The sequence below is a fragment of the Abramis brama genome (genome assembly GCF_963993115.1).
Source record: "Abramis brama genome assembly, chromosome: 3".
NCBI lineage: Eukaryota > Metazoa > Chordata > Actinopteri > Cypriniformes > Leuciscidae > Abramis > Abramis brama.
In genome coordinates, this window is record NC_139965.1 from 53,521,599 (window position 1) to 53,544,090 (window position 22,492).

The following is a 22,492-nucleotide window of genomic DNA, read 5'->3' on the forward strand; positions in this document are numbered from 1 at the left end:
ATAACAGATAACAAAGACGTGATTGGACAAAGAACTGAACAGAACAGGGCAGAGTGAACTATTCAAGCAAAACAACACCAGGTGCATGCTAATCAATCAGTAACCAAGGAGACAAATGACAGGGAAAACCAACTCATAGTAACACTAATACAGATAACACATATCAGAACCCTGACAATTACAAAGTACAAATGTGCAAGTGTACTCTCCTTAAGTACACTGAAGTGGCCTTTTATTTCATTGATATCTGCAAGTACAGTTTTTTTTTTCTTCCAATATTTACTTTTGTTTAATTTAAAGTGTACATTTCATAATTACTTTATTTGAAGTATTTAAAGTGCACGTTCAAAGCATTTAAAGCATTTTCACAAGGGTGATTTGCCTGTGCAAAAATTCTATAGTCTTGTGGGTGATTGCTATGGCATTGGTGTTTGGTTACTAGGATTTTCCATCTGGTTGCTAGGATGAATTTCGTTTGGATAATGTGGGCTGCTGCATAATATGAACTGTCAAAGACAGCAGGTTATTGTCTTTGTGTTTTCATACTGTCTTACTAACAGCATCATAATAGGGGGCTGTGACCTCTTACAGTTCATTTATAATTGATCCCAGTGGTGGACCCACAACTCTGCCAACACAGCTGATTCTGTTGACGCAATTACATTACAGCTTCAGATGGGAAAGCAGGCTGCGTGTTTGCCTGGAAGGGAGAGAGCTAGGGGGGCTGGAGAATGATGCAGGTGGTGGGTGTACTGAAGGCCAGCAGACACAGAAATGCTACATTAGCAGAAAACAGAATGTGCGACAAGAAAAGGTGTGGAAAGTGGAGTGTGGAAAGCTATTTATAACTGGAGTTTTGTATGGCCCACAGGAGCTGTACAGCCACCTGGCACAGGAGCTGAAAGCTCTAGCTGAGAGGCATGGGGAGAGACTGCTGCATACGCCACACAATCCAATATCACTGGGTGAGAAATAATACATAATGTATAATGCCGTGTCATACGAGCAAGAAGGCTGCTGCTGCTAATATAAAACAGTTTAATGAACAAGTATTGTTTGATTGTAAATACAAATAGTTCCAAACGTTTTTGCATGACGCACAAGGGGTCAAGGGTTGGTTGGTTAGCATAAACCTGTTAGCCCCTGCTGGTAGATGCTGTAACTACACCATCTGATTGCAAAGAGCATCTCTGCATTTTTCTCTATTTACAACTGTTCAAATGTGATCATGTATTTTGACAGAATTTTTCTTTTGCAAGCAACATTTAACACACACACACACACACAGACCCACACACATACACACACACACGTTGGGTTTCCTTCATTGTTTTTTTATACTACAAACTGTATATTCTATCTCCTAAACCTACCATAACAGAAAACTTTCTGAATTTTTACATGTTCAGAAAACATCATTAATATGTATGAGCTGTTTTCCTCATGGGGACCAAATAAATGTCCCCACAAGGCCGCGCAACATAGTTATATGGCTCCTTAAAGGTAGGGTAGGTAGGAATTTTATAAAAAACTTTTTTCCAAATTTGTTTAAACTTTCTATATATATCAATACATAATTAAAATGTAAGTACTCTGGGAAAAAAAAGAGTATAAAAATCGAGTGACTCTAGACCGTTTAATCTGCATTAAACACAGCTCATTATTTCCATTTGGGACGAAACAAAGAGGAGGCGACTGTCACTCTCTCGCAACCATGGCAACCACCCTTTTGCCACAGGATCTGCCCATATGCCCGCGCACCCGTTTGATTTGAGGAATTCAAGAGGCACGGAACCTAGGAATAGCAAAACAATGGCAGAGAAAGAGCAATCAAAAATTCACATTACCGGCATATGCAGTTAGCGAAGGCAAACAAGGCAAAAAAGGAAGACAGTACTAGAAAAGGTAATGAACAAAAAGTCTTTGAATAAAACGCGTGTCAATATCCTCGGACCCTAGTTGCACGGCCTCTTGCACGACCTCCTCTGCTTCGCCCTCGACCCCGGTGTAGTCCTCATCAGAGTCAACAACGCTTTCATCATGGAAACTCTTACATGCAGAACACCATATATGTTATGAATCTTATACGAAATTCATCTTCATCACAGTGTAACTGATGGTAATGGAAAAACGTGTATCAATGCAACCTGTTTTTAGCTTTGCCTTATAGATATAACTAGCTCGTTAGCGAATCAAAAAACTTTTTAAACTTTACCAATATCAATATGCTAGCTTGATAGTGAGTACTAAAATACATCTTATTTGTTTATATTCATAATGATAAAGTTAGATTTTTTTATTACATGTGATTCTGACATGATGTCACTACATGCACTGTGCTCCTTCCTCTCCGCTCGTCTCAGGTAAATAATGCGTCTTCCAGTTCAGCGGTCGGAGTCGCGCGTTCATGTGTTTTGGGGGCGTGGCTTTGGAAGGAGCCCAGAAGGGAGGGGTTGGAGTGAATGGAAATAATGAGCTGTCTTTAAAACAGTCGTGAGAGGTCTACAGACACTCGATTTTTATACTTTCTTTTTCAGAGTACTTACATTTTAATTATGTATTGATATATAAATAAAGTTTAAACAAATTTGGAAAAGAAGTTTTTTAGACAATTTCTACCTACCCTACCTTTAAGCGTTCTTGTGGTGCTATCAGTCAATCACCTTTTTGTGAAACCTAGTTGTATTAATATAAATATAATATGATTAATAAAATAAAAAAAAACGCTTAAGTTCACTTTTAAAAAGTGCACTTTGAAATCATTAAATTAATAGTTTTACTTTAAGTAGATTTTAAATCAGTATGTTTTAATAATCTTTTGCCATGCTTTAATGTACACTTTGTTTGATGTGTTGACTAACATACTAAAACACATGTAATGTACTTGATTATAAATGTAACTGTAGTGTGTTATTCAATATTACATTTAAAGTTAATATACAGGTATATTAAATGTACTAAATTGGAACTTCATTACAAATGTGTAATTAAAAACATATTTAAATACATGACATATACTTTAATGTAATTTCTGTTGAAACTTGTATTTTAGTTATATAAATGCTCGTCAGTATATTCAGCAGTACTTTGTAAATTGTAAAATTACATATAAAGATGTACTTAAGTCCTACTTAAAATTTCTTCCTTCTGCTGAACACAAAAGACGATATTTTGAAGAATGTTGGTAACCAAACAGTTGATGTACATCATTGACTGCCATAGTATTTTTTTTTTCCCTACAATGGAAGTCAATGGGGTCCACCAACTGTCTGGTTACTGACATTCTTCAAAATATCTTCTTTTGTGTTCCACAAAAGAAAGAAATTTATACGGGTTTGAAACAACTTGAGGGTGAGTAAATTCCTTTAAGTGGGTTAGAGAAGCACTGCAAAGTTCAGCTAATTATATTTAATTTTAATTTAAACAAATAATTTTAGTAAAATTTCAGTCAAACAATTAAGCATCTTTTTCAAACTATTTTCAAACTGAAACAAATGTACAAAAGTGCAAATGTATGAAAAGTTGTCTAATGTTGTTCCTGTACACTCCAGCTATGTCACTGAACCATCTCCAGACACACAGTAACGCAGCAGTCACTCAGCTGGGCTCCATGCTCTTCACCAGACAGGTGTCTGGGGCCAGGTGAGCGTATATACATATATGTTGTCCTCTAATTTCACTTCAAAGCAAAAATTTGAAAAGTATAGTGGATGTGAAGTCAGTCTCTTCAAGTTCACACAGATGAGAACTAACTGTGATGAACTACATGCCCCAAAGTGTCTAAATACTTTTTAACAATGTGTCTATTGTTATATAATCTATAACCTAACGGTTAACTAACTAACCTAGCTTTTTTCGTGAAATGTTGTGATTCAGAAGTGTGCATGTTATCCTTATGCCACTTAAAGTATGGCTTAACTCTCAAAATACTTTCTGGGGTCAATGTAGCTTACATTTAACTTCTTATATACTGTATACAAGCTGACTAATTGAATATTTTCACATCCCAAAGCTACATTATTTTTCTTCTCTTTATATTTTCGGTTACACTTTATTGTAAGGTGTCCTTGTTACAGTGTAATTACACATTTAATAATTAACTACATGTACTTGCTGTAGGGTTAGCATTAAGGTTTGGTTTAGGGTTAGTTACAGTACATGTAATCATGCATAATTTATAGTTATTATAATAACTACATGCAACGTGTAACAAGGACACTAAAATAAAGTGATACAATATTTTCTACTGGACACTATATGATCTGCTGAAATATTGATGAAACCTTCTTTCTGCTGTCCACTTTCATTATTTAAACGGGAGTCATTCTCATTCTCAAGGGTTTATTTTGTTGCATTATCCTCTCCACCTCCTTTTAGTCTGTCACAGACTGTGCACTATATCTGCAGTGATAGATGTGCAATGAATAAATATGACACCATAATTTAAAGCAGCACTCAGTAGCTTCGGGATTTCTTCGCTGTATTCTCGCTTTTTGCTCGCAGGTTTCTCTCTAGAGTTCCCCCCACAGCTTCGGAATAGATATTTGACAACACTGTTGTAAAAAAACATTCTTTAAAACGTCTTCTTCATTCGGGTTCGAACAGCGTGAGGGAGCGCAATAATGACAGCATTTTAGCAGATTTCTTTTGGCCGTAAAGCAATTGTTTACATCGCGAGACCTGATATCACGCAAGACTTCCTGACGCGGCGGCCGGCGGCCCGCCGGCTCAAAGTTGCAAGTGCGTATTTTCTGCTCACGGGCACGTGTACATTAAACGACCACCATTCAACCCAAAATAAGTAATATAACCATTCCAATGACTCCGAAGCTGTTCAGTTAAGGTAAAAAAAGTTACTTAGTTCACCTTTAAGATTGAACTAAATGTCAGTGAACTTGGAAAGAGTCATGTAAAACTCTCTGAATTGGCTCATGTTTTGTTTTAGAAACTCTTTCGCCTTGTAAGAGAGACTCTAATTGCCCTCATTAATCTTTTAGAGGATCAGTTTAATTGATCATTTTTAGTAAGAAATTAATCATTGTAGTGGTAATAATTAGGATGACACAACTATTTAGAACAAGTATTGAGAACTTTTGTTTTCATTGTCCAAATTGCATAACATTAGATAAGCTTCATCAATAGCTTACTGTAAAGTATGTTTGATACTTAGGAAATCTTTGAGAAGAAACAGTAGACAGAATAATGTTTAATGTTTCAGTAGAAATAAATTATGGTGCCACTACCATATCGATACTACTGGAAATTTCAGTTTTCTGTCATTTGTCCTTGCCCGTTTACATTATGTTCGTAAATAAATTCTATTCTTATTCTACTTGCTCGGATAACATATTTTTTTAGATAATATACATGTTGTGGAACTTTTTTGTAGAAGGATTCTTGGTGCAGCTAGTCATGCATGCAAAAAACCACAGCACAAGGACATAAAAATGTTGAATGTCATGTATTTAAATATATTTAAATTTATATTTATTTAGTTGTTGTAAAGCTGCAATTTTACTACTTTAAATATATTAACTATATATTTTATTATTTTGAATAAAATAACAGTTTATTATAATCAAGTACTTTACATGTGCTTTAGTATGTTAGTCAACACGTCAAAACAAGTGTACTTCTTTAAAACATGACAAAAATTATTAAAACAATGAGTTAACATGTTCTTTAAAGTAAAACTGTTCATTTGACATTATTACAAAGTGCACTTTTTAAGTGTACTGTACTTTAAGTATTAAGAACTTCCACTTTATTTTAAGGTGTCTTTGTTACAGTGTACTTATACATTTAAGCACTGGCTGAGTAATTATAATTAAATACATGTACTTACTAAGGTTAGGATTAAAGTTTGGTTTAGAGTTAGTTGCATATAATTATGCATAATTTATAGTTATTACTACAGTTACTACATGTAACAAGGATGTTAAGTGTTACCAATGAAAGTGTACTCTCTTTAAATACATTCACATGGCCTCTTATTTAATTAAAATTATATTATCTTCAAGTACAGATAATATAAACAAAATCTGAGAATGGATCATTTCAGTCAACTTCAGTCACTTTTACAGATGTAAAGCATAATCAGATTTGTCTCTTGCAGAGTTGTTTGCGTTCTCTTGCACAGAAGAAGCTACTGAACAAAACAGTGATGTTTCTGTTGGAGAAGCAATGCGGAAATGAGTCAGATGGCTTGTTCATTCATGCAAAATTTTGTTGCAGGGTGGTCCCACTGGGTGTGGAACAGACCGTGAGCGGACACACGTTCAATGGCTTCATGTCACACACGGATTCCTATCCGTGCCCGTACCTTAATGCAGCCTCCGCTATTGGAATAACCAAAGAAGATATAACATTGTGCATCAAGAGACTTGATAAATGCCTCAAGAGCCTTAGGAAAGAAGCCTCTGCAGAGAAGAGTGAGTCAGTATCTCCTGCTGAAGATTTGAAAGACTAAACAGTCCCCTAATGCTCTGGTTGTTTACATAGGATTCAATAGCCTTGTGTGTGAATGTTGATATCAACGTATGGCCACAAATGCATCCGTTTGTTTCATCTGTGCGTTTAGACTTGTGTTCGAAAGCTGTGTATCCTGACTGACAATAAATACAGATTATTTCATCATTTTAAATCATTTGGTGCTGTTGTTTTTTTTAGAACATCATTGTGGTTGAATATGCAAATGTAGAGGGAATTATCTGTTCCAAACAATATCATAACTGAAATCATAACACACTGAAAGGAAGATTGAAAGAAAATTCACTGAAATGTAATGTAATCTTCACAAAGATGTAGTCTCTTGATGTACCAAACCCTACAATTAGTACAATTAGTAATTAGATATAATAGACAGTGGTGGTAATGACTGTACTTAAAAGGATGGTTCACCCAAAAATGATTATCCCATAATTTACTCACCCTCAAGCCATCCATAACATGGTTATCCATAACCAAGCCAGGCATGGTTTAATAGAGTGTATAATAATATTCAGAGCCCACTTGACCAATTCCAAATTGGCCAAATTTTTCCAAGACAGGAATGCAGTCTGCAACTGTTACAAATATTCACCTGCCAATCCCCTGCAGATATTTTGGAGGTGTTCACCGTTGGAAACTTTTTGGCCCAGTGTATTTGACGCACTTAAAAAACCTTTCAGCTCTAATATAGACCCTGATCCCTTGCAAGCTCTCTTTGGGGTTTCATCTAGGCCTGCTTTGACAGCCCAAGGTTGTTGCTTTTACTTTGATCTCGGCCTGATGGGCTATCCTTCCTGAGTGGAAGAATTCTTCTCCCCTGACGCATGACAGGTGGATAAAGGACATTTTTGACTGTATTAGACCTAAAGTTAAGAAGCTCACTCTCTGGCTCACTTAAATCCTTTTGTAAGACTTGGGATCATCTTGGGATTTAGAACCAAATTAAAGGCCTATCTTGCTCACCAGTGACTGACAATGAATAATATTTGCCAGCAATTAGAAGGAACTTCTTTTCTTATTTTCTTTTCTTTTTACTTTTATTTTACCTTTCCGATTTGTTTGCTTGTTTCTTGTCCATTTGAAGGTTTAATAATGGACAATGTCTTACTGTTTACCCTCTTATCAATGTACCATTCTGTATTATCACTCAAAACACCTATAAAAAAGGTTTGGGGTATTCTTTTTTTTAAAGAATGGACGTTAAAGTTCACAAAGTGGTTGCACAATGCAGTGTTTAAAGTCTTAACTCCACACAATAGTCCAGCATGTATAATAACATCTGTTCAGCTGAAGGTGCACAGTATCTGTTTTCACGTCAGAGGTGTTGAATCAGCTTCTCATGCTGCGCTGTAATGCATTTTATGTGCAGTCCAGCAGCATTTCTGTTAATGATTTATGTCGGATCAGCCTCTGCTGTTCTCTCACTCTGCCATCTTCATCCACCGATCCCTCTGCTACACTCCATATCCATATTCCATCTGTTCAACAAGCTATGTCTCTTAGTAAAAAACTCTTTTACTGTTTATCTTACTGTTTTGCTGACACCGATTTTTCCTCCCACTTAGGCTACACTTATCCTTTTCCTCCCATCATTAATCACTCTGTGTTTATGACTGCTCTTAAAGGTATGGTATAGGCTTTTTTTTTTCATAAACACTTTTTGTTAATGTGGTTGAAAATCCTGATGGCAATCAATAGAAGTGGTCTAAATATTTTAAAATGTGCATATATCTTCTGTAGAAGTCTCTGGACCAAAAAATGTTCGTCCAATCATTGCATTCGGTCCGAATTGCAATGCAGAATGCAGAATTTTTAGTTATAAACTCATAATTTCGAAAATAGTTCGAATTGCGATAACTTGCAATTGTGAGTTATAAAGTCAGAATTGAGCGATATAAACTTGAAATTGTGAGGAAAAAAGTACCTTTTTATTTATTTTTTATTCCGCAGCGGATACAAGCTTCCAGTTTTTTAAAGTAAATTAATGAAAAATATAGCCAGCTAAGAGGTGTGCAGTCACTGTAGAACTCTAAATCTATATTGTTTATCTCCAAAATTACAGACCATTTTAAAAGATGACCACTCCTGATGTTTTACTCTTATTGTTTACTCTCAGTCATCAATATCTGAGGGAGGTGTCTCATTGACTTATCACCTACTTTAACTTCAAGTGCTTTAAAAGCGGTAATAGAACAAGCTGCTGACAATAGCATGCGTTTTTTGCATTTAGGTGCATTGTTTTGACAGTTAAATAGATGCTAGAATGCTGACGATTTTATAACAGCAAGACTGCCAAACTGTCCATTAGTGTCAATTTTTGGCTTCGTGTAAGTTAACAAAATTAACTTTTAACTCATTCTAAAGCCCCACATTTTTTGGTAACAGAAACTAATGCTGATACCCTATTTAAAATAATGTCAAGATTTTTGTACTGTCCCTTTTTAAAAAAAAGAAAGGAAACAAAATAAAGATAGGCCTGTATAGCAAAGCAGTTTTCTTGGTGCCACAGAAGTTCTCATAATGCAGAATTTGTTACTTATACTCACTAATCATTAAAGAAATTGCTTAAAGGGATAGTTCACCCAAAAATTCTGTTATTAATTACTCACCCCCCATGTTGTTCCAAACCCATAAGACTTGCATTCATCTTCGGAACACAAATGAAGATCTTTTTAATGAAATCTGAGAGCTTTCTGTCTCTCCACTGACATCTACTCAACTACCACGATCAAGCCTCAGAAAGGTAAGACATCATTAAAAAAAAATGCATGTGACTCCAGTGGTTTAGTGATGCGAGGCTTTGTTTGCGCAAAACCAAAAAACAAACATAATTTAGGCTACCACTTTAAATATAGTTCACACTAAGAAAAAAAAATGGTTTCCATTAAGAACTGCTCACTGAATGATTTTTTGGGTAACTAAAAATGCTGCTAATATGTTATCGCTGCGAAAAAAACCTTTTGGAACCTTTATTTTTAGAATTGTATGCGAATGCAGCTTGGCCAGTGAACAACTTTGCCCATTGTTGTGTTGCAAAATGTTTTGGCATGGAATGGAATTAATAATCTGTGCTAGTTACACATTCACAGCTGCATTTTTTATAGTGTAGCTATTATGTATTTGTAGCTAACGTTACTTGCAATATTTCTGAAAATGACTGGCCTACAGCAAGTAGCAAATCATGGTTCATGGCTGTAATTTACGGATCCCTCTATAGCCTATTCCGCCCAAACATCCTGTTTTATTAGGAAATACATCACCACAGAAAAAAAAAAAAAAAAAAAAACTGAACCGTGAGTGATTTCATGGGGGCTTTGATGGTTTTTGAAATTACAAGAGGAAAAGTCTTTCGTTTCTCTAAAATGGAAGATAAAATGTCTTTATTTTATTTTTTTAGAAGGATTGCATTTCAGAATTCCTAAATGAATATTGGCCGAGAACGATTATGCAGCTATAAAAGTAATCATCATCGAGGCTGTTTAACCATCATCCACCGTTATTGGGCGCCCTAATAAATAAATAAGTCGCGAGAGGAGCTCTGCAGCCGAACTGCTGATGTCAGGCGCTTCAGTGCTGCATTTCATACTGCAGGGTGGATGGCGACCGAGATCTTCTCCGGATTCACACATGCGAGCCTGACAAACAACATGCGGACTGTCGTGATTATATCGGCGCTAGTGTTATACCTGGCCCCGTTAGGGAACACGGGGAAAAAGGGTTTTAAATGTCCGTCCTCATGTAGCTGCTCCAAGGAGTCTATCATTTGCGTCGGCTCCTCGCATGTCCCGCGATTCATTCCCAACGATGTCAGTTCACTGTAAGTCACTCGTTTTTCTTTATTAGACCATTTAGTGGGTTGTATTCTTGTGCTTGAATTCAGAGCTTAGTTGGAAACAAAGCATTTGCATGACCATATTCAGTCATATTGCCGTTATAATGTAGGCTATGTAACATATTTTGTGTCTGAATTGCACTGAATGTCTCATATGGCCGGTGTTTTACAGGAGTATTGTGAATGGGACCTTCTCTGAGGTCAAGGAGGCGATGTTCTCACACATGCCGTCCTTACAGTTACTGTAAGTGAAGCCCATCTGACTAAGCAAATGTCTATAGCATGCTATTAATTCTCTTGTAAACTGTTCTTCTCATTAACTTACATTTGTAGAAGAATTTAGATTTTTTTTATAGTAGAAAATCGCTCCGATTATTGTACAGACATCATATTTGCTATAAACTTAAATCCACTGTCTCCTTTTGGTGATTATCTTTTCCTTTTTAGCTGAAATACAGTTTAGCTAATTGTTTTGATAAATTTACATGGTGGTAGTATCGCAAAAAGAAAAACAATAATTCTTTTACCTACCAAATTATTAAGCAAATTATTTTATATAATTTTTATGCAAAACCAAAAATATTCAGTTGACCCTACTATTGGATAAACTGGTTGGATAAACTGGAATTGGACTGAATTAAAAATAGCTGTCTTAATTTAATGATGGTGAATATTTTGACCTGTAAAAATGCATTCAGCCCTTTGAGTAAGTATCTAGTTGCTTTAGATGCATATTGCACAATTTGCTTAACATGTTTTGCCTTCAGCTATTTAGCACTGGAATCCAATGCTCCTACTAAACACATGAAGGTGACATTTGGAAGGTCTCTTTCCCCCCTATAGCTATTTAAAAAGTCAGGGGACGTTTGCTTTCAGAAAGTGACAGTTTTCCTCCCGTTCCCTTTTTGACACTGAGAACATAGTGTCTTTTCCATTCTGTCATTGGCGTAATGTAGGATGTCAGCGATTTGATACACTGACTTAGGGATATAGAGAGATATGTGCCTGCCCTGGCACTCATTGAGTGAGAGGGCAAGTTTTATTTGTGTATCGAAAAACTCTTTGCAAAACACTCCATTTAAATAGCACTGCAATGTAAACCCTCAGCCTGATAATGATCATTGGTAATGGTTGTGACTCTAAACTCTGACAGGTTGCTGAACTCCAATGCCCTCACTACAGTAAGGGATGATGCATTTTCTGGCCTTCCGCACCTTGAGTACCTGTAAGTTTTCTTTTAAGGATTAGTTAAATGTCTATTGCAATACTGTTGCTATAGGAATGGAAGGTATAAAGTATTTTAAGTAAACCATGTATGTGAGAGCAAGATAAGTTGGGAAGCTGCAAGTAATTTCTGAAGTTCTGAATATGTGTTTGTTTACATATTGAACATATGCACACATTCTTTGAACATCTGAATGTATAATAATCCTAAATGTATTCTATATATATTTAATTAAAATGCTTTTATCTTATTTTATTTACTTAATTGTATAGCATGTTTCTCACAGAGTTTACTTTATTAATGGTTCAGTTGATCATCCTGGTTCCATTTCATGTAAACTGACCATTATCTTTTACTCTCATTTCTCTCTCCATTCTTTAGGTTTATAGAAAACAACAAGATTGAGACAACATCAAAATACTCTTTCAGGGGACTTAGGGATTTGACTCATCTGTATGTTTTATTACAATCAATTAAAGTACCGCTGCCAATTATTTGAATTGTACATTACTCTAAAGTGTTGCTGTTTCCCTCACAGATCTTTGGCAAACAACAACATTAAAGCTTTGCCCAGAGAGCTATTCATTGATCTGGAATCATTGATAGAGTTGTGAGTATGAACTTCTGCAAATGCTTACTTAGTATTGTAGTAGACTTTACTGAATATGATATGTTCCTTGTTTCACAGACAGGGCTTCGATTAAGCCAGGATTAGGCTTTAGTACAATTAGGACATTTAAGTAGCTTTTATAACCGTGCCTTAGTAACATTACTGGTGTGTATCTTGAGACAAAACAATGGCACTGACATATTTTAAGATCTGTCAGTGCAAGTTGCTTTCAGTTAAAAAACCTCAGACATGCATTTTAGTCTGGGACTAGCTTAAGCCTTGTCTGTGAAACTGGGGGAAAGTCTCTATATTTAAACCTACAGAAAGGGGCACAATTTATTAATCTATTCATGCTTGTTGATTGATTTTGTTCCTATTTATTTCCTTGCAGAGACCTGAGGGGCAATGTTTTTGAGTGTGACTGCCGGGCGAAATGGTTGATGATGTGGCTAAAGAGCACGAATGCCACTGTATCAGACGTCCTCTGCGCCGGTCCTGAGGAGATGAAGGGCAAACGGCTCAATGACATGGCGAGCTTACATAACGAGTGTATCTCTACAGGTATGTGAGTGAGCGTGCGTGTGCATGCTTGGTATTGTGTGTGTAAGCCTTTTCAGACTATACATCCAATCCAGTGCCTTTTGTTTGTTGTTTATAGCTATTCACCAGTAGAAACAATTCGGTAACATTTCTAAATGCTTGTTATAGATATATGGATTTTTGACCTGGTATTGTCTAGTCAACATGTCATAACTGGACTTTCTGGTGAAACGACAGACTTCTCTCAGTTTATGTAAAGTATGCAGGACTTCTGCAACACATTTTTGCTTTTTCGATAATCCATTACACTCAGATGCACATCACAATACAGAAGAAAAGATCTGTTGCCACTTCCATTTCATCGACTTTAAAAGCCAATGGATTGGAAAATATTTACATTTATTCAATAAGAAGTAATTTTTTTCTGAACCTCACAAGCATTTACAGCATGGAAATACACCCCCATTTCCAGAAAAGTTTTGACATTTTGTAAAATGCAATAAAATCAAGAGTCTGTAATTTGTTAATTTTCTTCTGCAGACAGGCAGTCAAGCACATGCACTCTATGGTGTAGAGTTTCTAAGAAACCACTCTGTTTTAGCACATGCACAAAGAGAACTGGCATTGTCTTGCGTCCCAGGAAAGATGTCATCTTGATGGCAGTATGTCTCTGTACAATCCCAATATATGCCTCCACATCAATGGTACCTTCACACATGCAAGTCACCCATACCGTTTTGTAGCCTGGAAATCCAGACCTAAATCTGAAAGATTAATGGTCTGGCATCGACTAATGAAAATCGGAACCAAGCATGCATTTGAAAATCTCACTGCACGCAATTGGATAACACTACGACCAATCACAACAAGCCCCATCCGCTTAGCTACCAGCGGAGCTAACTGGTAGATTAGACTCTTGCCGTATCCGGTCGGCAAAACAGCAAAAACGCCCTTCTTGCAAAGGAACGATTCAAGCGGCATCTTCTGTTCCTGTTTTAGATAAAAAGCCAAGTCTAACTCATTCATTGTAGCGGCCAAAGTCGTTTCAAACAACTGGTGTTCATCCATAGCCATCTTGCAATGTTTACTAATGACTTAGACGTCACAGCGCTGTCGTCATCTGTTTAGCTCGCCTCTGGCCCGCCTATATCAGATAACCCGATGTGATTGGTGCAGCTCGGATACAAGGGCATATTTAATGAGCATTATTACTCAACGCCAGAGTAAACTCGCTGAGCAAATTCAACTATGCTTTCACGAGAACTCTGGATTTCCAGGGTAACCGTTTTGCACCTGTCTCTGATGAAAGTCTAGATAGTCCCTTTCATCTTTGAGAACGGGTTTCGGGTTGAGAACTCAGTCCATTTTTTCCAAAAACAAACTGAAACATGGACTCATTTGACCAAAGCACATGTTTTTTGGAGCATCTGAGATCTCAGGCACAGAGAACTCGGCAGCATCTCCGCATAGAATCGATGTATAGCTTTCTCTGTATACATAAGTTTCAAGTAGATTTTTTTCTTGATGCAGCGACAGACTGTTAAGTGACAATGGTTTTCTAAAGTACCCCTGAGCACATGTGGCTGTATTTAACAGAGTAGCATGATGGTTTCTCGTGCAGTGACAACTGAGGGCTCAAAGGTCTCCTCTTAGCCCTACACAGACAGATTTCTCTAGATTCCCTGAATGTTTTCACAATATTATGTATGGTAGATAGTGAAACACCTAAATTCTTTGTCATCTTGCATTGAGAAAAATTATTTTTGAATTGTTTGACAATTCTCTCATGATATTTGGCGAGTGGTGAGCCATTACACATCTTTGCTTTATACCCAATAATGATACCCTCACCAATTCACCTGCTAATTGTGGACTGTTTCAAAACACTTTAACTTTGATATTCTTTCATTTTTTCACTTTTATTTAGCCTCTGTCCCAACTTTTTTGGAGCCAAAATTTGTTTACATTTACAAAATAAAATTAAGTTGGTCTGTGAAAACATTGGAAATCTTGTCTTTATACTTTATGAGGTTTTATTAACAAAGTTCGGGAGGAGCACGTTCAGATAATTAACACAAGTGGAGAGCACTCAGCAATCAATGGTAAGAGGTATATATACACTCAGCAGTCTCACCTCAATCCATTGACAGTTTTGCAGCATCCCCCCACCACCCCTTCTCCACACTTCTAGTCCTAAACACTTACATACGGGGGGAGTACTCTGGGTTCGGGCCGAACTCCGAGCTCGGAGCCCTCCCTCCGGACAGCACGCCAAATACGCATTAAACTTTACCCCCTCAAATTGTATGTTAGTGTGAACTTGTGAATGTCAGTTAAATGAAGGTTTAAGAGAATTAACAAATCACAGATTCTTGATTTTATTGCATTTTACAAAATGTCGTATTTCATTGGCACATTTCATGTCTTACAAAGAATACTTTCCTTGGGTATGTCTTCAAGGGTTTCGTGCAGCTAATCATGAGATACAAAGCTACTACTTAGTAATAAAGTTACTATGTCCAAATTAATCCGGATAAAATCATTTTTGAAAATGCTTTTCCTCCATGATTTGGCCTTTCATCCACACTGAGATGATGTTTTTTTCCAATGAAAACTGAGCCTTTTGAAGATGCTCTCCCAAGTGGATACATTTGAAAATGCCATTTTTGCATTGTAGTTTGGGCTGAAAACGATGATGCATGTTTAGTCATGTTACGCATATTGCACCATATACTGTATATGTATCTATGGTTATAACTGCATTGTTCTGCCTGCTATTCACTTTCATAGTGTTGCTAAAGATAAATGTTACTTCATATTACATTCCTGCAAAGATAACATAAAATGTACTCAAAATTGCTGTCCTGCTGCAAAACACGAGGGCAATTGCCCTTTTAGACCTTACATGAAATGGCGATCCAGTGGGACCTGGAAGCACCAGTAAGTAGTTGGATATTTTAGAAGAATAGCGTGAGAACTGTATTATGTCTGGTCTCTTGGTATCACCTCAGGGAGCTTTAATGATATTTAACACATGCGCAGCATGGTGATTTAAGCTACTTTTGGAAAACACTTAAAAACGCTGGTGTGGACGAAGAGTGTTTTAAAATGAAAATGGCATTTTCAAATATATCCTGATTAATGTGGACATAGCCTGAGATGTCATTTTACCATATGTTGGCCAGATTTCATTCCTCTCCACTCTGTGCCTACGGAGTCTTTGTCTGTGGACACCTTCTCCCACAAGAACGACGTGTACGTGGCCATCGCTGCTCCTAACGCAGAGAGCTGCATGGTGCTCCAATGGGACCACATCGAGATGAACTTCAGGAGTTATGACAACATCACAGGTGCATTCATGGTAAAGTCATTATATTAATGATTGTATGATGCAACAAATCTCATGCAGTGTGTTTTCTTTCATCTCAGGTCAGTCCATTGTTGGCTGCAAGTCTGTGATTATCCAGAACCAGGTCTTTGTCATTGTTGCTCAACTCTTTGGTGGTTCCCACATCTATAAGTTTGATGAAGACCAAAGCAAGTTCACAAAGTTTCAGGACATTGAGGTATCTAAGATTTCCAAACCGAATGACATCGAGGCCTTTCAGATTGGTAACGACTGGTTCTTCATCATCGCTGACAGCTCTAAGGCTGGTCTGTCCACTCTCTACAAATGGAACGACAAGGGATTCTACTCCTACCAGTCCCTTCATGAATGGTTTCGTGATACAGATGCAGAGTTTGTCAATTTAGATGGTAAGGCCCATCTTATCCTTGCAAGTCGTTCCCAAGTTCCGGTCATCTATCAGTGGAGCAGGAGCACTCAGAAATTTGCTTTGCAGGGTGAGATCCCTAACATGGAAGATGTAGTTGCTGTCAAGGCCTTTTGGATCAAGGAGGAGCTTTATCTGGCCATGACCCGGTACATCGGTGACTCCAAAGTCTTGCGTTGGACTGCTAAGGAGTTTTCTGAGGTTCAGGCCCTTCCTTCAAGAGGCTCCATGATCCTGCAGCCTTTTTCCTTCAAAGAGAGGAACTACCTGGCTCTGGGAAGCGACTACACCTTCTCGCAGATCTATATTTGGGATGCTGAGAAGAAGGTTTTTGAGCGTTTCAAGGAAGTCTACATCCAGGCTCCACGTTCCTTCACCGTGGTCTCCACTGACCGGAGGGACTTCGTATTTGCTTCCAGTTTTAAGGGCAACACACAGATCTATGAGCATATCATCATTGATCTGAGCCTTTGAGTGCTATTGTGGACACAGTTATTGAGGCACGTCTGCTCAGCAGCAACCCCTCCTTTGGTAGTTGGACATTTTTCTGGGCAATTCAATTAGTGGGTTTTGTAACGAGAGAGACAGCTGGGAAGCAGACGTAATATGGAATTATCAGGTTCATAGTAAAATAAGTATTACATCATGCATCTGTGTTGTTTTACATAGATTCTGGGAAGGCCCTGACAATTTTTCTGTTGTACTATATTAGAATTGTTATGTATTATATATAACAATTCCTCAGCCCTGCTGAATCAGAGAACATTTCTGCTGAAAGTATGGTGCAAGGACTGCGTAAAAGAGTTGCACTTGTCACCTGTAACAACCTAAATCACTCTACATAACAATATATACTGTACTTTTGAGAGCCTTTCAAATATCTGTATGCAACAGCTGATAGCATGCATGATATGGCTGCAAAAACATAAAAAAAAATACAATCTTGAGAGCTGGCATGCAGATCGACAAGTGACACAGGTGACAAATGCAGTCCTATTATCTTTAGAAATATTAAGTAATATATTACCTCATTGTTCACCATTTATTGAAATCATATCTCTCTTTTGGTCAATGGTCTAAGTTGTAATGTCAAGTAATTAGTCAGTTAAAAGATTCGCCTCTATCATATTTATTAGGATCTGTTCAGAGTGAAGCAAATCAAAACTTAAATTTGAGCTGTGTGGTCATTAGACAGAAATGTGGGTTTATGTGGTTGGGTATATTGAATTCAAGGATAAAGCCTTTCGTGAATGAAAAGGAGAATCTTTGCTTAAATACAGGGAAATTGTGAAAAGCATAAACCTTTAAAACCATCATACTCATTAATACAGAAAGTAACTTAATCTCATTAACTTCAACATCCATCTGACTGTCAAAGACATTTTTTTTTTTGCGCTGTACAATGAATGTAAACAGTGTTTTATTTTAAAGGTGCAGTAAGCGATTTCTGAGAAACGCTGTTGAAAGTGGATCGGACCGAGCACCAAAACACACTGGTAACCAATCCGCAGTAGGGACGTATACACTCATGATGGAGGTGGAGAGAGAGTGAGCAAAAGGAAGATTTGAAGAAGGACTGTAGAAAGAGAGATAGCTGAGAGACATTACGAAAGTGAAAAGGTCAGAGGAATATCACTGAGAAAAGAAGGGTTATGATCAGGCAAGAGCTTTAAGATCAGCGTTAATATTAGAAAAGCTTTCCAGCGCTGGAGAGACAGAAGCGGGAAGGCCTGAAAATGAACGCAGAGGTTGTGTTGTCTCTGCTCCATATGTGAGTAACATTGGTTTTGCTATGTTTCACAGTCCAAGATATGCTGTTGTTGTGAAGTTATCTATAGTAACAGGACAGTTTTGAGTAGAGGTTGACCGATTGATCAGCCGACCGATTAATCAAGCCGATTTTTGGGCATTTTGTTATTATTCGGCATCGGCCGATTGTGCTGCAAATTAGGCCGATCAATAGGCAGGAGCTGCTAAGCGTTGTTGTGGAACACGTGACACTGCCGCGGGTAACAAAACCTGGTAACAAGCCCAGCGGCTATATTATTATAGTAGCCTGTTTTGTATAAATAATCTCTGATGTTATCAATTCTGTTTCTGTCCCGGAGAATTTCTCTCCCTCTGAGGCTGCGTGTGAGATGGAGCAACTCACACTCTGCAGCCATGCCTTGTTCACACACAGCTTCAGCCAGGCACGCTTCTACAGGGGTGCCTCAAACACAAGCAAGAGCACCCTCTGCTGATACTGTAATAATATATTGGCAAAACAGATTTGGCAAACGCTCCCGCGCATTTGTGTTTACGCTCTGGAGAACATCAAATGAATCTATTTTCAATGTGTTTTTGCAGCGGTGAGCAAAGTAGACATCACAGACAATGGCCAATCAGATCATCTTCACTGATCATAACGGAACTTTATGAGATCGCGATGAACTGACAAAGCGACAGCGTTTTAGTGATTGTAAAGGGAGCGGTCTTGGCTTGCTTTTGAGGCTTCAGCATATAATCCATTGAATAAAACTATAGTTTTTCATGCTGATAAGAGGACTGACGGCCAGTTTTGTGCACTAAAACTAAAAAAAATTTCATCCAAAAGTTTATTTATTAACTCTAGATTTTTGATGACCTGTATTTAATATTTAACGTATACATATTTTTTTTAATTTAATTTATACAAGTGCACTGATTGGAGAGGCTTGTGTTGTTTAATAAATGTTTAATTTAAGCAGTTTTTTGTATAACTTTTTATTACTTAACTGTTAGATTTTATGATATGAAAAAAAAAAAAAAAAGAACGGCATCATATATCGGCCCTGATTTCTAAATATCGGCATCGGTCAGAGAAAAACCCATATCGGTTGACCTCTAGTTTTAAGTGTCATTGTTTGTCTGGAGCTGGTGTGCTGCTGGCGACTAACAACAAACACTTGCTTATATATACTCTTGAGCACTCTGTGTTAATTTTTTGTTCTTGTCGTTCATTCTTCAGCTTCAGCTATGAAAAAGAGACATCCACTTGCATTGCGTGTTTGTGCATTTTGGGGACGGAGCAATGAAGTTGTGTGTGTGTGTGTGTGTGCTTGTTTGGGTTGATTTCAAATATCAACAGTAATTCTCAGAAATTGCTTACTGCACCTTTAAGTACTAGTGACATAAATGTTGAATGTAAAACTTATTTTGATAACAAGTGTGTTAAGGGTGTGTTCACACTTGGCATGTTTGGTTCAATTAAAACGAACCCTTGTGTGATTGCTCTGTTTGTGTGGTTCATTTGAATAAGGGTGTGTTCATACTTGTAGTTTGGTTAATTTGGTCTGGACCAAAAAAACCCATTTAGTCCTGGTCCGCTTAGCATTCTGGAGATTCTGGAGCAACCTCAAGATACTGAACCTAAAGGCATAGGGATACGTCCAGGGATAAGGATACAGCTTTTATGATGAAGCCTATATTTCGAGAAGGAACTTATTGAACACCCAAAACAATGCTGTGTGCTGGGCTAAATGCGCTCGTTGTATGTGCGTAGCCTTCATATGATGGTATTTTGACCGGCTGGGAACTTGTGAAGAGCTTTTAAAATGTGTAAAGGAGTCAAAACAGTGGCAGAAATCCCTCCGTCACACACAAAAATGAAGATCTGCTGCAATGAGATACGGTTCTGATGCCTGTGATGGGCAACATCGTACCTATGACAAGAAAAAAAAACAAGAATGTGAGAGCATTCTGTCCTTTTTAGGGTCTCATCTTGCCATTTTGGTTCATTTACATGTCTTTGGTTCGTGTTGCGTTCATGGCGTTCAAAAGCACCAGGACTAAATGTTTTATTTTTGGGGGGTCCAGACCAAATGAACCAGGTGAACCGAACTACAAGTGTGAACACACTCTAAATGTTTTTTGTTTTTTTTGTCATTCATTCATTCATTCATTCATACAAATGTAAACACACTAAGAACCTCTTTTCCTTACTAATCTGTTAGCTGGGATACAGAAAGAAGAACACAACCCCACATAATTATTGCAGCCTGCAAAAGCATGATTTTCAGCTATTAATATTCAATACATTTCAGTCTGTAAAAACTCAATAAAGAATAATTTTTACTTGATCACATAATGTCCTTATTCATATCAGTTTTAGCCTAATCTGATATGCAAAAATAGAACTTTAATTTTTGTAAATCATGACTTGTTTTTATTCTTATTTGTTGAATGTTAGGCATATGTTTTAAATACTAATGTAAATAAATGCTTATGAAGACTGATTATCATTTGAATTTTAATTCATTACAAAAATGTTTTTTAAATGAATGCCTGTTTATAAAACTACATTACTCTTGGTTGCTAACAGAACGTATAGTTGGTGTTTTAAATCAATAAAGATGGTTAGCTTTCAGAAAGGGAACTGATGAAGATAATATTATTAAAGTGACTATAATAAACATTTATAATAAACATTACTGGATCAAGACAAATCAGTTAAATTGGCCGTATGCATTCATTTTTATTACATGCTATGTTCAAAAGATATTTTTTTTTTTTAGCCATCAGCTCTATTTGGTACATATCTAGTCTACAGAATTACAAAGCACAGGTATAGTACATTTTAGGTAGCCTACAGTTGCAATGCTGAGAAATCTTATATCATTTAATTGTTAGGATGTTATTTAGGCAAATTCATATTAAATATAGCTGCAAACAGCGATGATGGCCCCAAGCTTCGGTGCCAACGCCATCCCGGTAGCTCCAGGACAACTGTGCATGGTGGGCAATATGCTTTTTAAATGGATAAATGTAAAAGGACTATGTCAAAGTCATATGAATACTTAATATTTACAGCAGCCAGCTGGTACCACTATGACCACGACCCAGAACAGCCACGTCCATAAGATCATTCAAACTTAAATAAATTTCATTCATTCAAAAATAGCTGACTTTCTATTGGTCGGAGCTAATGACTATAAATTAGAAAGTTGTCCGGCTAAATGAGAGCAATATATGTCCTGAGTTTGGGGGCTGTAGGGAAAACTAACCCCCCACTTTAGTCAAAAGGTGGCACTTTACTGAGCCCCTTATACACGCCCATTTCTAAGGGTTTGTCTATGTCTACTGGCTGATAACTCTTCATGTTTACAGTATGATTAGAAAAGGACAAAGTTTGAGGTGGTCATACTTCACACATCATGTTTCAAGTTGCATGCAATTTGAAGCATGCTAAGAGTCTAAAAGACACCCAAAAAGGATACTAAAGTTTGAGATGTTGCCATGACAACAGTATTTAAGATACCAAGAATCCTTTCACAGGTCTACATCTGTGGTGTCTTGCCATTATTCTGACTAAGTTTGAAGAAAATTGGGTAAAAATAAGGGTGATTTCAAAGCCTTTTTAAAATGACACTGTTGTAGTTTGGTTCATTTGGTCTGGACCAAAAAAAAAGACATTTAGTCCTGGTTCGCTTAGCATTCTGATTGGCATTTTTAACACTGAATAACCTCAAGATACCGAACCTAAAGGCATAGGGATACGTCCAGGGATAAGGATACAGCTTTTATGACGTTGCCTATATTTGGAGAAGGAACTTATTCAACACCCAAAACAATGCTGTGTACTGGGCTAAATGCGCTCGTTGTATATTGCGTAGCCTGATGGTATTATGACCAGCTGGGAACTTGTGAAGAGCTTTTAAAATGTGTAAAGGAGTCAAAACAGTGACAGGAATCCCTCCGTCACACACAAAAACGAAGATCTGCTGCAGTGAGATACGGTTCTGATGCCTGATTCCTCCTTTTTAGGGTCTCATCTTGCCGCTTTTGGTTCATTTACATGTCTTTGGTTCGTGTTGCGTTCATATATCATTCAAAAAGCACCAGGGTTAGTTTGGGAGTGGACCGAGACCCATCTTTTCAGCGGTTTGGTGCGCAGGGTTCAGATGGCAGCCAATGTGAATGCTAAGTGAACCAGGAATAAATGTTTTATTTTTTTGGAGTCCGGACCAAATGAACCAGGCGAAACCGAACTACAAGTGTGAACA

General features: G+C 37.3%; 2 protein-coding genes across 2 annotated transcripts in view; both read left to right on the forward strand.

The window, feature by feature from the left end:
- Positions 1-6,643, forward strand: part of sepsecs (Sep (O-phosphoserine) tRNA:Sec (selenocysteine) tRNA synthase) — a 39,368-nt gene extending 32,725 nt beyond the window's left edge. Inside the window, exons 9-11 of the mRNA XM_084108153.1 lie at positions 872-965; positions 3,552-3,642; positions 6,235-6,643. Coding sequence (XP_083964279.1) covers positions 872-965; positions 3,552-3,642; positions 6,235-6,469 — 420 coding nt within the window. The 3' untranslated portion in view covers positions 6,470-6,643. The remainder of the gene's footprint in view (positions 1-871; positions 966-3,551; positions 3,643-6,234) is intronic.
- Positions 6,644-9,965: 3,322 nt separating this feature from the next.
- Positions 9,966-19,717, forward strand: lgi2a (leucine-rich repeat LGI family, member 2a). The gene is made up of 8 exons (XM_084108154.1): positions 9,966-10,306; positions 10,494-10,565; positions 11,475-11,546; positions 11,928-11,999; positions 12,085-12,156; positions 12,548-12,717; positions 15,882-16,046; positions 16,126-19,717. Exons 1-8 carry the CDS (start codon positions 10,086-10,088, stop codon positions 16,941-16,943), a joined length of 1,662 nt encoding a protein of 553 aa, XP_083964280.1. The 5' UTR covers positions 9,966-10,085; the 3' UTR covers positions 16,944-19,717.
- Positions 19,718-22,492: the final 2,775 nt, after the last annotated feature.